At 43.6% G+C, this 15,670-nt stretch overlaps 1 protein-coding gene and 1 pseudogene across 3 annotated transcripts in view; one reads left to right on the top strand and one right to left on the bottom strand.

Moving 5' to 3' along the window:
* Positions 1 to 15,670, top strand: part of LOC126456884 (neutral ceramidase-like) — a 511,604-nt gene that overhangs the window by 478,291 nt on the left and 17,643 nt on the right. For all 3 annotated transcript variants that reach the window (XM_050092711.1, XM_050092713.1, XM_050092712.1), the window contains one exon: positions 5,421 to 5,539. In XM_050092711.1, coding sequence (XP_049948668.1) covers positions 5,421 to 5,539 — 119 coding nt within the window. The remainder of the gene's footprint in view (positions 1 to 5,420; positions 5,540 to 15,670) is intronic.
* On the bottom strand, positions 4,128 to 4,245 carry LOC126458961 (5S ribosomal RNA; annotated as a pseudogene).

The following is a 15,670-nucleotide window of genomic DNA, read 5'->3' on the forward strand; positions in this document are numbered from 1 at the left end:
AGAATTTTCAAATCAGTGTTGATGTCTCCGGGATATGTCTATTATCCATAAGGCATTCAGCAAATGTGGAGTGACAGCTGTTACATAATACTAAAATTAAATAAATATATAATTATAATAATATTGATAAATCCTCAAACCTGCTCTCTCTCTCTCTCTCTCTCTCTCTCTCTCTCTCTCTCTCTCTCACACACACACACACACACACACACACACACACACTTTCTCTCTCTCTCTCTCTCTCTCTCTCTCTCTCTCTCTGTCTCTCCCCCTCCCTCCCCCTCTCCCTCCCTCCCTCCCTCCCTCCCTCTCCCTCTTTCTTGACACGCACACACACACACTGTGAAATTCAAAACAACCGCCAATGACATCTTCAACTGTTCCACTGTCTGCCATCTTGTTTTCATACGTTCTACTGTTCCACTGTCCGTCATGTTGTTATCACAACTGATAGACAATGGCAGTGACAACTCAAAAACACTGAACTTGACAATGAAGAAGATGGCGAAAAAAGAAACCGTAAGTGAAACATAATGCCAATAGATACACACACACACACACACACACACACACACACAGGAGACAGACAGACAGACAGACACACACACACACACACACACACACACACACACACACACACACACACACACCCTTTCACATAAATTATTAATTCAGGCATAGCCACAACAGTTTAGAAATCGTAATTTTTGCGTAAATGTTTTGCCTACATTAAGTTGTATATAGTTGCAGTTGACAAACTGTAAAGAGAAACAGACACTATAAAAACGTAGTACAGCAGGAAAACCACACCATGTGGTAAGAAGGCATGAATACACAATTTTATGTGCTCCTCAAAAACCTATAATCACGATTTAGAAACTAATATTTGTATGCATTTAAACGGTAAAGAACTTTCCTTATGTTTAACAGCCATAACAATAAAAAAATCACTGATGACGCTGCAACTGCAGTGAAACATGTCTGGGACAAAAACAAAACTGTGTTTCGCTAAAGGCGGACCTGACTCAAAAACGTACGTTATTGTTAAAGTAAACACAGACGAAAGAGCTTCAACATCAAGACCCGGCCGCGGTGGCAGTGCGGTTCTGGCGCTGCAGTCGGGAACCGCGGAACCGCTACGGTCGCAGGTTCGAATCCTGCCTCGGGTATGGGTGTGTGTGACGTCCTTAGTTAGGTTTAAGTAGTTCTAAGTTCTAGGGGACTTATGATCTAAGATGTTGAGTCCCATAGTGCTCAGGGCCATTAGAACCATTTTTTTTTTCAACATCAAGATGATTATTACGAAACTGTCCTATGAGGCTAACAGCTTTCAACATTTTTTTAAAATGTTAAGGATAATAAGTTGTCGTCTCTTTATCTAAGAACAGATGATGAATGCAGCTAGCCGCTAACTTTGTGTAATGTCTTGTCTGTATAGACGTGTATCTGTTGCCTTTAAGATCCCTTCACCTTCACACATAAATCTCTACAGTAAAGTAAGAGCCTCCCATTCCTTGGCTGATCCGTGATAAGACAGGCGAAAAGTTAGACTAATGGAGGATTATTAGTATTATCTCTATTCTCATTCGCTCTCTCTCTATCTCTCCTTTATCTATGTACAGTTTTTAATATAATATTTCATTACTTGAAATCAGCCAAATAGAATCTTTGGTGGAGTCCTTCGTCTTGGTAATCAGCGGCTGGCTTGCTGTAAGAGATCTTTACATTTATTATTACTGTTAAACACTGCATTCAGTCGGGAGAATCAATCGTGTGGACAATTTGTTCCTTTTACGAAAGGTTGCAAATTCCAGATGTGTACGAAGCCTTTTTGGACGATTTAACACAGACTCAGTGATTGCAGGCTCTCTTCGACACAGCTGAAACTTCCCCACTAATTACAGGGCCAACGTGATCATCAAATGATTCAGAAAAAACTCATTCGTTCATTCACTCCAGAGCAAAAAAGTCACAGACCTTATTTATGAAGGAAATCGTGTATTAAATCCATCTCCATTAGATGTCCAGATCTCTGGTGATTCCACGTCTTAATTATTTCCCGTTTACAGTCTCTTCCTCTTCAAACAAACCGCTAGCGGCGCAAATGTTAATTGGCTCGCTTTAGCGAGAAGAAAAGCAAAATATGTATCTCTCAGAAACACGTCAATCCCTCAACAGATACTCCAGAAGCTGTTGTAGTTACCACTCTAACAACCATGGAGAATGCATATATGCATCTCTGTTATTTCAAAGAATAAACGCACTAGAAAATACTTTGGCGTCGTCGAGCTGTCGCCGCATATGTTACGAGAAAATCAGATCAGATACTTTTCCAAAGTGAATGAATGTGGATGGCTTGATTGACAATGATTAATTGGTGCGTGGTAGAGGGTATTTTCTGTGGGGACATTACAAGCTGACTGCGCAGGGTGTGCATGACCAACTGCTGTGCTATCAGAGATCTCTCTGTCACAACCAACCGTGACCCAATGTCTGCCCACATTATTATGCCAGTAGTAACACCACTGTGCTCTCCAAAACATTGGAAAAGTGGGATCTCTCTCTCAGGTTGCCGCCGTACTATCGTTGGCATAACCGGGATTGATCACTGTACACAGTGAAAGAGTAGCAGTCCATGCTTCCCGGTTACGGCACCGCTCCAGAACCCGCTGTTTGTGTTGTGGTGTTAGTGGGAGCCTACGCATGGGACGGTAATTCCCTAGTCTGGCAGCTGCTACCCCTCGACCAGTGTTGCAGGGAGTCCTTACTTGGGCTCTAATTCCAGGCTCAGATGCGAAGGAGTTGTGCTTATTGCACAGTACGGTGATCCTTTCTCGTGGTGGTCAGATGTGATCGACCAAAACCTTGGCGACCAATATAACTACTTTCACGTTCCCGTGGAGCTCGTCTGGGTGGTGCACGATTGGATCATCTGGCCAAATGGAGAACCACAATGAGGCCCGTTTCAAACTTTGCAAGATGTTGATAACGATGTCTCATGTCAGTACGTGGCATTTCCGTGTCCTTCATAGTGATCAAACATCATCTGACTCCGTTCACGGCCCCTTGTATACCCTACCAGGTTGGTAACAACACTATACACACGTGTAAGGTGGCTATAATTTTTACAAGCACCCATCCACATACTTTGCCATGATCTACAAACACAATTAGGTATCAGGTTGTACATCGTATATATGCATATATAAAGGAGACTGAAATTCTCATGTACGCCTAGTAAATAATTGTTAACGCTTATTGCATGAAAGGTGACGGAGTGTCTTTATTATCATAATAGTAGAGGCTGGAGCGACAGTGGAAATGAAACGGCAGGCGGAACTCAGGTCCTGCTTATACACAGGAAGTAGGAGACGGACGTTGGGAACCTGAACGCTGGGGCACAACAGAGTCACGACTGGCCAGTATTGTAGCCGGACCTTCGGTTATACTTCCGAAACTACGAAAACCTTGGACGCAACTGAGAGGAACGAGGAAGCGTCATCTCGGAAACAACGCAGGCTGGGTTATTTCCAAGGATTTTTGCTCAGAAGCGTACCATTGTACGAGTATAGATTTTTCCTCGCAAACTTCCGCGCTGGACGACAAAAGACTAAAATATGGTTGTTAGGCGTTCAGAAGAATCTGTAGAGAGGGAGAATATTCCGTGGTTTCGGGAATATGATTTGTTTTTCGAATTACGAGGGTGGATAGCCGAGCCTTGCTGGAAGGCCAGCGGTGGACAGACGCGGTCATCCGTTGTGAGCGCCCGTGTGTGACGGTCGCTCGATATCAGCTTTGTTGGCACAGACGGACTTGTTGTCTTTGCTTTCAGTACAGTTTATAGATAGAACAGTTAGGCACTGTACTGTTGCGGACCTATACGATTCTGGACTTCACCTTCGGGTTGGAAGTCGTCGTTGAGTACGCACTCCGTCTTCAGGTCACAAGTGGCCCATCGGGACCGTCCGACCGCCGTGTCATCCTCAGGTGAGGATGCGGATAGGAGGGGCATGTGGTCAGCACACCGCTCTCCCGGTCGTTATGATGGTTTACTTTGACCGGAGCTGCTGCTATTCGGTCGAGTAGCTCCTCAGTTGGCATCACGAGGCTGAGTGCACCCCGAAAAATGGCAACAGCACATGGCGGCCCGGATGGTCACCCATCCAAGTGCCGACCACACCCGACAGCGCTTAACTTCGGCGATCTGACGGGAACCCATGTATCCACTGCGGCAAGGCCGTTGCCACAGCGTTCAGTAATTGAGAGCACTTTCTCTGTCTATTGTTACGTTGAGACGTTATCAGAACTCCGTCCTTGTGGCTGCGAGTTCGCGTTTCTCGTCTGTAAAACACAGAGAGGAGAAGACAGTATTGGAGTATATTAGTCAGAGGACCGCCTTCTGCCGTTCTAGTGTTTGAAAGAGTTTATTTGTGGCTGCAGTTCTTCCATCGTCGCAGACAAGTACGAAAATCATCACTTCGATGCACCGGACGCAGTACATACGGTGATATCGCAAATTGCTTCGGCTTATTAGGGCTATAAAAGCTAAACAGCTGTGATCACGTTAGTTTATTTCCACTGAGGTTCCACACCACCGTAGATCATCTTTGAAAGTAGTGTCTTCTATTGTTTTGTACGTGGATGATGTCAGTCATTTCGCGTTATTGATATTAGATCGCGCGGTCATAATAAGGGGCACAGCTGGGCAATTGAATAGTAATTTTACTTAGGAAATATAAACTTTGTAATATAAAGGTTGTTTTAATCTGCAATAAGCAGGAACAACGCTTATTGTTTAGTAGGAATAGTTGCCTTCGTCATTCATTTATGTTTAGATTGTAATTTATAGAATTAACAGATCCTAAGATCTGCTTCAGGGGGTAGTCAGACAGGGCCAAATCGTCATTTTAGCGTTTATTATTTTCCGTTGCGCACATTCATTTTACAACCGACTGGAGTAGCATCTTGGGCACGAACAGTAATGCAACCTGTTGGCCGTTCTGCCCGTCACAGAGGATTGCAACTTTAATCATTTACATATTGGCTGGAGGTGTGTACATGAACGGATTCACACTATCTGACCATGTCTTCTGCGTGCTTCACTTTCTTCAGCATCCAATATGTTTAAAGAAATTGTGTTAGTTGATATGCAGTCTACAACCTTAACTGATGGAATCCGCTGTCTCCTCGACATAACTTTGCTTTTTCTTACTTAATAAATATTATACAATAAATAACTGGAGTAGCAGTTGTTCATGAACAGCATGGAGGGCGAATACAGCAACAGGAAGATCAAATACAACTGTCTGGATTGTAATGAACTTGAGAGCGTCAGAGCTCAGAAAATAAGTTACGTTTACAAATATTTTGCGACGCTTGCTGGTTTGTTCTTGTGACGACTGTTAGTTTTCATTCCACAGGTGGCAGGGAACCCGCGCAACAACTTGCAGCATGGGGGCTCGTACCTGGCTGTGGAGAAGAAAGACCCCTACACCGGCAACTGGTCCGTCATCGCCACAGACGCCGACTGGGAGACCAAGTGAGTCAGTCTGTCCACTCTGCTGAATGCACCATACGCAGAAAACGCTCACTGCGTGGGAGTTGTAAAACATACTCGTTCTCAACTAACCGTGTATAATTTCTCTATTTCTTGTGCACTTAATTCGAATCTGACGAATATTAGGCACGTTCTAAGCACTAGTTGAGATCGAGAAATACAACTAAATTCTCAGTTACGTAGTTTATCTTTCTGCTCATGATACTTCATTGCAATAAGTTGTTGAACTCCATCCTCAGGTAACTCGAGCTCTTTCCTAAATTCATATCTACGTCTACATTTATACTCCGCAAGCCACCCAACGGTGTGTGGCGGAAGGCACTTTACGTGCCACTGTCATTACCTCCCTTTCCTGTTCCAGTCGCGTATGGTTCGCGGGAAGAACGACTGCCGGAAAGCCTCCTTGCGCGCTCGAATCTCTTTAATTCTACATTCGTGATCTCCTCGGGAGGTATAAGTAGATGGAAGCAATACATTCGATACCTCATCCAGAAACGCACCCTCTCGAAACCTGGACAGCAAGCTACACCGCGATGCAGAGCGCCTCTCTTGCAGAGTCTGCCGCTTGAGTTTGCTAAACATCTCCGTAACGCTATCACGCTTACCATATAAATCTGTGACGAAACGCGCCGCTCTTCTTTGGATCTTCTCTATCTCCTCTGTCAACCCGACCTGGTACGGATCCCACACTGATGAGCAATACTCAAGTGAAGGTCGACCGAGTGTTTTGTATGCAACCTCCTTTGTTGAGGGACTACATTTCTGAGGACTCTCCCAATGAATCTCAACCTGGCAGCCGCCTTACCAACAGTTAACTTTATATGTTCATTCCACTTCAAATCGTTCCGTACGCATACTCCCAGATATTTTACAGGGGGTAACTGCTACCAGTGTTTGTTCCGCTAACATATAACCATACAATAAAGGATCCTTCTTTCTATGTATTCGCAATACATTACATTTGTCTATGTTAAGAGTCAGTTGCCACTCCCTGCACCAAGTGCCTATCCGCTGCAGATCTTCCTGCATTTCGCTACAATTTTCTAATGCTGCAACTTCTCTGTATACTAGAGCATCATCCGCGAAAAGCCGCATGGAACTTCCGACACTATCTACTAGGTCATTTATATATATTGTGAAAAGCAATGGTCCCATAACACTCCCCTGTGGCACGCCAGAGGTTACTTTAACGTCTGTAGACGTCTCTCCATTGGGAACGACATGCTGTGTTCTGTTTGCTGAGTAAATATTACATATTCAGGTAAACACAATGTCTAATTACATTGTCAACACACAGATTTATTTCTGTCCTTCGAAATAAATTACTTCCAGTGACAACTTCATCTTCTGACCGGCTCCTGCCCAGTATACTACTCTACTCTGACTGAGCAAAAGGCATAGTGTGAAAGCCACAGATATTTTGTGATACAAGTTTAAAAGTTGCCTAAAGTTTACACTTCGACAAAAATGAAGGTATAAAAATAAAAGAAAAAAAAACATTGCCCAAATGTAAATAGATGATGGGTTCTGAGAGTTACGTACAAACTTAATTATGTACAAAGACAGTTCATCCTTCGCAGGACTCTAGCCTCTCCACGATTTTTGCCTGTTGTCGACTGTTATACTGGCAAGATATTGGCCCCGATAATTCCAAGACTTCTTAATTAATTTTAAATTTGAAGGCTGATAATAAATGACACTAGAAATATTTTTTCGTGTGATATAATTACAGATTAACATATTTCCGTTTTTTTTTTCTTTTACGTGCACTCTGAAACCTTCCTTCCTCCAAATTTTATGATTCTAGGTTTCAGGTTTTAATGAGTGATTTTGCGAGTGTCAAAATACGTGACATAAATAACCTATCTTTTGATTGCATTGATTTAGGAGGTTAACTTTTTTACACCAGCAAAGAACCATAGACCTTAGTGTGTGACATAGATTTCAGCTTGTTACGTCCACCCGACCGGTCGGTGTGGCCGAGCGGTTCTAGGCGCTGCAGTCTGGAACCGCGCGACCGCTACGGTCGCAGGTTCGAATCCTGCCTCGGGCATGGATGTGTGTGATGTCCTTAGGTTAGTCAGGTTTAACTAGTTCTAAGTTCTAGGGGACTGATGATCTTAGAAGTTAAGTCCCATAGTGCTCAGAGCCATTTGAACCATTTTGAACGTCCGCCCGTCTCTTAGAAAAAGGTGTCTTGACGGACGGACAGACAGACGGGGAACGAAATTATTCTTTAGGTTCTGTTTTCACCCAGTGAAGCACGGAACCATAAAAGAGACTGGGATAAGAGAGAACGAAACATCCGTAGTTCCAATCAAAACATCTGTAGTTCCAATAAAAGAGGCTTCTAGAAAATATAAATGAACAAACTGAAAGCAACGGGTGCAAACGCAAATAAATGAATATGTCGATACCGTATCGCGAAAACAAATGAAATGTCTGATACCCAGAGTAACGAAACCACATATCCCTGGAAGCTTCACAGCGCGCCGGTCGATAAACTTATTTTTGTGGGTTGGCCTGATTCACCAAGTTCGTCCCGTGCTGAAAGTTGTATACGCCACCTACTTTTGGAACGACTTCAGACAGTTGTCTCAGGCCAGAGAGCAGGCGGTATCTCATTTAGAATGTAATTGTTAGCAATAGCATGATGCCAATATAATCATTCTTTAGTGACTACCTGAGAGCTAAATGTCTATACCGTTCAGAACTCTATGGACAATGCGATGTAAAGAAGCAGTCAAAAGATACGAAATCGCGCACAGCAGTCGTCATACTGGATCGATTTTAAGAAACATGGACGCCAGATTAATAGCTTCACATTACTGGGTTATTACTAAGCAGAGACTTCGATCTGAGAGCGGACCAAATAAAGACGGAAGTATTAAGAAACTTTAGAAATAAAATTAACAATTTCAGTATCGAAACTGGAGTCGATGTGGCGTACATAGTAAATAGATTGTTGCCGTAGAAGCAAAACAAAGCAAGATGTACGAAGAAAGAAGATAGGACACAGGCACAAACAAAGAATGCGTTTCTCGCCCAAAGAAGCCTGCATGTGTCACAAACAGGCCTTAGACTTCAAAAAGAAGTTTCTACGAAAATATGTGTGTTGCTGATTATGAATTGTGGCAAAGCATCATTCAAGATGCTGGAAATTATGAGTGATTCCTCTCAGAATCCACGCTGAAAGGAATGTGTTGAAAAAACTGCCTTGAAATATAGTTAGGAGTCGTGACATGTGTTGAGAAATAGCTTCCACGGTGCTAGAAGGAACCATAGGATTTAAAATCTATAGGCTACTCGCAGATTGGAAGATACCCGAAAAATACTTGAGGACGTAGGGTATGAGTGCTACTCTCAGATGAAGAGGTGAGCACAGGTGGAGGTCTTGGCGCATCAGGTCAGTCACAATACTAGTGGAATGGTGGCCGAACAAAAGTTAGTAATTCCGATCATCCATTGTAGAGTTATTATCGTTTACTTCAACGTAATTATGTTAATGAGTACGTTCCATGTGGTCCTAGTTACAGTATTACGGGAAAGGTTTCGTCTGAAACTGATTGTAACAGTGACAGAAGCATGAGATCCATAAGAGTAAATATCCGCATGCAGGTCGAAGGCTTGTTCCTTGACTTCGGGAGGGCGTTTGCTACGGTTCCTCACTTTTGCCTTGTGAAAAAAAGATGATCTTACTGTTACGAGATATCAGCTCTGTGATCTGACTGACAGCATCCTCACGAATAGTATCGAACACGTTATTAACGGTGCAAAATCCACAAATGTAGAACTATTATAGAAGTATCCGAACGCAGTGTTATAAGGACTTTACTGATAGCGAGGAACATGAATAGTTTTTAAAAGACGTCGTTTTACCTTAAATCTCATTAGGACTTTTTTTTTATTGAAAAACATAAGAACACCTACGGCCGTAAGCGGAATAATGACGTCCTTAAACAACACTTACAGGCTGCGGACAAAAATGGAAAAATCGTAAATAGTGGACTGCGCCGGAAGTTCCGTGATAGTTTGCATGGCTCTCGCTGTTATGTCTAAGAAACTCGGATCGCCAGAAAACAATAGAGGTATACAGGCATGTGTGCTGACAGTGCACAAAAGTACAGGGTGATTCAAAAAGAATACCACAACTTTAGGAATTTAAAACTCTGCAACGAGAAAAGGCAAAGCTAAGCACTATCTGTCGGCGAATTAAGGGAGCTATAAAGTTTCATTTAGTTGTACATTTGTTCGCCATTTCAGCCAATAAAGTTTTGGTCCCTTTTTCTTCGAAGGTGCTACTGTAACTGGACTACAGTATCTGGAGATGTTAGAGAATTGGCTGTTCCCTCAGCTCGAACAAGAAGCACAACAATTCATATTTCAGCAGGATGGAGCGCCACCACATTGGCACTTATTTGTCCGTAACTACCTAAACGTCAACTACCCGAGGCGATGGATCGGCCGCCAGGCAGCCCGTGACAGAGCACTTCATCACTGGCCTCCAAGAAGCCCTGATCTTACCCCCTGCGATTTTTTCTTATGGGGGTATGTTAAGGATATGGTGTTTCGGCCACCTCTCCCAGCCACCATTGATGATTTGAAACGAGAAATAACATCAGCTATCCAAACTGTTACGCCTGATATGCTACAGAGAGTGTGGAACGAGTTGGAGTATCGGGTTGATATTGCTTGTGTGTCTGGAGGGGGCCATATTGAACATCTCTGAACTTGTTTTTGAGTGAAAAAAACCTTTTTTAATACTCTTTGTAATGATGTATAACAGAAGGTTATATTAAATACACATTTTTAAAGTTGTGGTATTCTTTTTGAATCACCTTGTATAATGTGTTACGTATAAATTAGCGGGAGCACCCACTATTATTATTCTGTTAAATGGCTTGCCATCAACACACTCAACCGTAGAATATCACTGATTAACTGTCTGAAGTAACCTAAAACGGAACTACTACACAAAACTGATTGTAGGAGGTTATTCATAAGTACTTACGGAGCTTCAGAACGCGACTGCTCGAAAACTACAAGACATAACGAAAAATGACACACATCAGGGAATGCAAGTTTCGGAACGCAATACGCAGCGTGGCGTAGTCTCACAACGCACAGCTCTAGGACGCACGTGTGTGAGAACACGTAGGGAAATCATCCGCTCCTTATTGTCCGATCGAATCACTTCGCGCCTGCAGATGAACAGATTTCTAAAGCACCTGCTCTCCTTGTGCCTCCCCGGGCTGGTAACAGCGGGTTCAGTGACTCTCCCTCACGTATTGACGTTTGCCGTATCACAAACGTTGAACATATTGAACACCTGTAATGGAGTTCACAAGTTATAAAGTTGCTCTCTCCACTTATATGTGTCTTTTTTCACCTACCTTGTAAGTTTCGAGCAGAGATCTTCCGAAACACCGGAGGTACTTACGAATATCCCTGTAGAATAAGTAAATAACGAACAGAATTCAAAGTAAACGTAATTCACTGACGAAGGTGGTATGTTATAACAAACCCTTCTGCAACGGCTTCTTGCGTACTGCATGTCATTCTGGGCAAGGCGCCGGTTAGGTTTAATAGCAGAGATGAGAAATAGTGTGAATACTTTGTGTTCAACTAGTTAGCTCGATACTATTATGCAGATGGTCATCAAAATCTAGTGACAGAAGTACAAAAGAGGCGTTGTGTATCACGATATGGTTTATTGCTAAAATTCCGAGAGCGTAAGTGCAAAGAAGAGCCAAGCAACATATTACTCACTCACTCAGATTACTCGCGAAATGACCATGATGGGAAAATTGAAAGAAATTACCGATCATGAGCAGACACACGAGCTATTCGAAATTCAAATAAGAAAGGGGAGCCATAGAAGTAATCTCCGCCACGTACCGGAAGGCGGTGTCTTGAGGAGTATAGGTGTAGATAAGAATCCTGTTGACATTCGACAATTTACGCAACTATTCACTTACTTTCCCGAATGAAATATTTTGAAAACAGTCTCTAAACTGTAGCTAAGCTCTTTCTCCACAGTAGCCTTTCTTACAGGAGTGATAATTACACAAGTTTGCAGCAAAACTTCTGTGATACGAGATAACTACTGGTGGATGTAAGATCTGAGGACGGGTCGTGGATCGTGCCGGGACAGCTCAGTCAGTAGAGAATTTTCTCTCGGAAGGCAAAAGACTGGAAAGAATGCAGGCACGCCTTAAATCAGGTAGAACTTTCATTGATTCAGCTCAGACATGTTTATCGCCCGAAAACAGCTCTCTGGAGAATAGCTTAATAGTGTGCCCAGATGAGGTTGGGCCGGGCTGTCGAGAACAGTCTAATGAGGGTTATTGCGAAAAGTCTATCGGCCATTCTACACGACGAAGTTGTGTAATTAGTAGAAAGGCTTCTATGCCATTGCAAAATGGGAATGCAGGCTTGATAGGGCATTGGCATGCAGCCATTTAAACCAAAGAAAGACCACAAAAATCTGACTCGGCTAAGGTCCGACTCGATGGTGTATTTAATATAGTGTGTAACGATGGATATGTAGTACCTAGCTTAGTGCCAGCTGATTAGCTCGCATGGAGTTTATGGTCTGCATAGTTTTTTATTTTTTAAAATTTTTTTAACCGATTTTTTATGTATTTTGACAAATTTCAATGCCTTCTAAAGTTTCCACTTTAACTGATGGCACAGAAACATGTTCTCTCCTGGTGTACTTCTGATCAAAAAGCGATTCTGGTAGGTGGAACACAAGGTTTTTGTTTACCATGCCTTTTGCGTTCTTTTGGTGATATTTCCATAGAAACTTTCATCTAACACGTATTTCTTTATATCTAACTGAGAAGCGAAATACCAATTTTCATAGATTTACCTTAAAAATTTCTTAAAGTAACAAAATATCTCCTTAAAAATTTTCATCCCCTATGTCACACCCTTAGGAGTTGAATTTCCAAAAGTCCTGAAACAGGTGTTCTTTGTTATTTCCGACTGAGGAACCAAATACCAATTTCCGTAGGTCTAGCTTCAAATCTGCCTTAATAGGGACACGTTTTCAAAAAACCTCTCATCCCCTGCTTCACTTGCATAGGAGTGGAATTTCAAACAGTCTCTTCTTAAACGATGCCTACAGTATAAGACGAACGCCCTCTCCAAATTTAAAATTTATATCCTCAACAGTTTGGACTGTAAAATAATGAGTCAGTCAGTCAGGACATTGTTTTATACGGCATAGATAAAGCCGAGTGAAGTTTGTAATTGTGGCACTGTTAATTCTGTGAGTGACTTACGAAATTACACAAGATAAGCAAACGTGAAGCAACTATATCGCCTCAGGTGTTTACAGTTTTACAAAGTATGGGAACTTCTGACTGCAGCGGTTAACGTGCACTAGGCGAGTAAAGTATTCCCCTGTCCCCCCAACCCCTCCTCATCTTTTCCTGTCGCTGGTTCTTAACCACTCCTTTTTTTTTAAAAAAATAAAATTTTAGTACAGTTTATTTAGATGGGTAATATATTCATTATATACTACCGAATTGGGATTAGTAACTGTGAAATTTTATGAAGCACTCAAATTGTAACGAATGTGAATATCAGTTTAGCATTCAAGTAAGCACTATGAAACACAATATATATAACTGAAAATGATTCAAGGCAAAATATTTATTAATTAGTAACAGATACTTCGTCATTGGCTCGCCATGGCTGTAACGTACTCGTTATGTGAGCTGTACGTCACTTCTGTCTTACTTGGACGCTTTTCAGAGACACAGCTTCATTTTAAACGACTACATGTACATTTTTTGGTATTACATTTGATTCAGTTCATCGCCTAGCCGTAAATAAATAATTGTTAGTTCTAAGCGAAAACCATATCTGACGATATAACTGATAGCTAATTAACAGTAGACGTAACGCACAGAAAAGCGTCAGTGTGATCCTAGACAATGGACTTGTAGATCCTAAATGCGTTGCAATAAGACACAACAGTAAAATATAGGAACCAAAAGTGACGTATGGCTGCCAAACTATATGCCAACAAATTTAATCGAAAGATTTTTGTCTGCGCTGTTACGTTTACTGAGTGAGGCGACGTAGTATGGTAAGCTGGATTCACACCACACACTGCGGTTATTTTACACAGTGTTGCTTGTCTGTTAGCGCTGACAACTTTTAGCGAATGCCGTTGATCTTGATGGTTAAGTGATAGCCGTCGGCCAAAGGCGTGTCCTTGGTGAGAAATAATGATTGAAATTTGTTATTCTTGGCACACTCTTGACACTGTGGGTCTCGGAACATTGCATTCCGTAACTACACTCCTGGAAATTGAAATAAGAACACCGTGAATTCATTGTCCCAGGAAGGGGAAACTTTATTGACACATTCCTGGGGTCAGATACATCACATGATCACACTAACAGAACCACAGGCACATAGACACAGGCAACAGAGCATGCACAATGTCGGCACTAGTACAGTGTATATCCACCTTTCGCAGCAATGCAGGCTGCTATTCTCCCATGGAGACGATCGTAGAGATGCTGGATGTAGTCCTGTGGAACGGCTTGCCATGCCATTTCCACCTGGCGCCTCAGTTGGACCAGCGTTAGTGCTGGACGCGCAGACCGCTGAGACAACGCTTCATCCAGTCCCAAACATGCTCAATGGGGGACAGATCCGGAGATCTTGCTGGCCAGGGTAGTTGACTTACACCTTCTAGAGCACGTTGGGTGGCACGGGATACATGCGGACGTGTATTGTCCTGTTGGAACAGCAAGTTCCCTTGCCGGTCTAGGAATGGTAGAACGATGGGTTCGATGACGGTTTGGATGTACCGTGCACTATTCAGTGTCCCCTCGACGATCACCAGTGGTGTACGGCCAGTGTAGGAGATCGCTCCCCACACCACGATGCCGGGTGTTGGCCCTGTGTGCCTCGGTCGTATGCAGTCCTGATTGTGGCGCTCACCTGCACGGCGCCAAACACGCATACGACCATCATTGGCACCAAGGCAGAAGCGACTCTCATCGCTGAAGACGACACGTCTCCATTCGTCCCTCCATTCACGCCTGTCGCGACACCACTGGAGGCGGGCTGCACGATGTTGGGGCGTGAGCGGAAGACGGCCTAACGGTGTGCGGGACCGTAGCCCAGCTTCATGGAGACGGTTGCGAATGGTCCTCGCCGATACCCCAGGAGCAACAGTGTCCCTAATTTGCTGGGAAGTGGCGGTGCGGTCCCCTACGGCACTGCGTAGGATCCTACGGTCTTGGCGTGCATCCGTGCGTCGGTGCGGTCCGGTCCCAGGTCGACGGGCACGTGCACCTTTCGCCGACCACTGGCGACAACATCGATGTACTGTGGAGACCTCACGCCCCACGTGTTGAGCAATTCGGCGGTACGTCCACCCGGCCTCCCGCATGCCCACTATACGCCCTCGCTCAAAGTCCGTCAACTGCACATACGGTTCACGTCCACGCTGTCGCGGCATGCTACCAGTGTTAAAGACTGCGATGGAGCTCCGTATGCCACGGCAAACTGGCTGACACTGACGGCGGCGGTGCACAAATGCTGCGCAGCTAGCGCCATTCGACGGCCAACACCGCGGTTCCTGGTGTGTCCGCTGTGCCGTGCGTGTGATCATTGCTTGTACAGCCCTCTCGCAGTGTCCGGAGCAAGTATGGTGGGTCTGACACACCGGTGTCAATGTGTTCTTTTTTCCATTTCCAGGAGTGTATATGCCAACAAATTTAATCGAAAGATTTTTGTCTGCGCTGTTACGTTTACTGAGTGAGGCGACGTAGTATTTAAGCGGTTATTTTACACAGTGTTGCTTGTCTGTTATCGCTGACAACTTTTAGCGAATGTCGTTGCTCTTGATGGTTAAGTGATAGCCGTCGGCCAAAGGCGTGTCATTGGTGAGAAATAATGCTTGAAATTTGTTATTCTTGGCACACTCTTGACACTGTGGGTCTCGGAACATTGCATTCCGTAACTATTTCCGAAATAGAATGCCCCATGCGTCTAGCTTCAACTACCATTCCATGTTCAAAGTCTGATAATTGCCGTCGTGCGGCCATAAAGAGGTCGGATATCTTTTCGTATGAATCACTT

The sequence above is a fragment of the Schistocerca serialis genome, chromosome 2 (assembly GCF_023864345.2).
Source record: "Schistocerca serialis cubense isolate TAMUIC-IGC-003099 chromosome 2, iqSchSeri2.2, whole genome shotgun sequence".
Lineage (NCBI taxonomy): Eukaryota > Metazoa > Arthropoda > Insecta > Orthoptera > Acrididae > Schistocerca > Schistocerca serialis.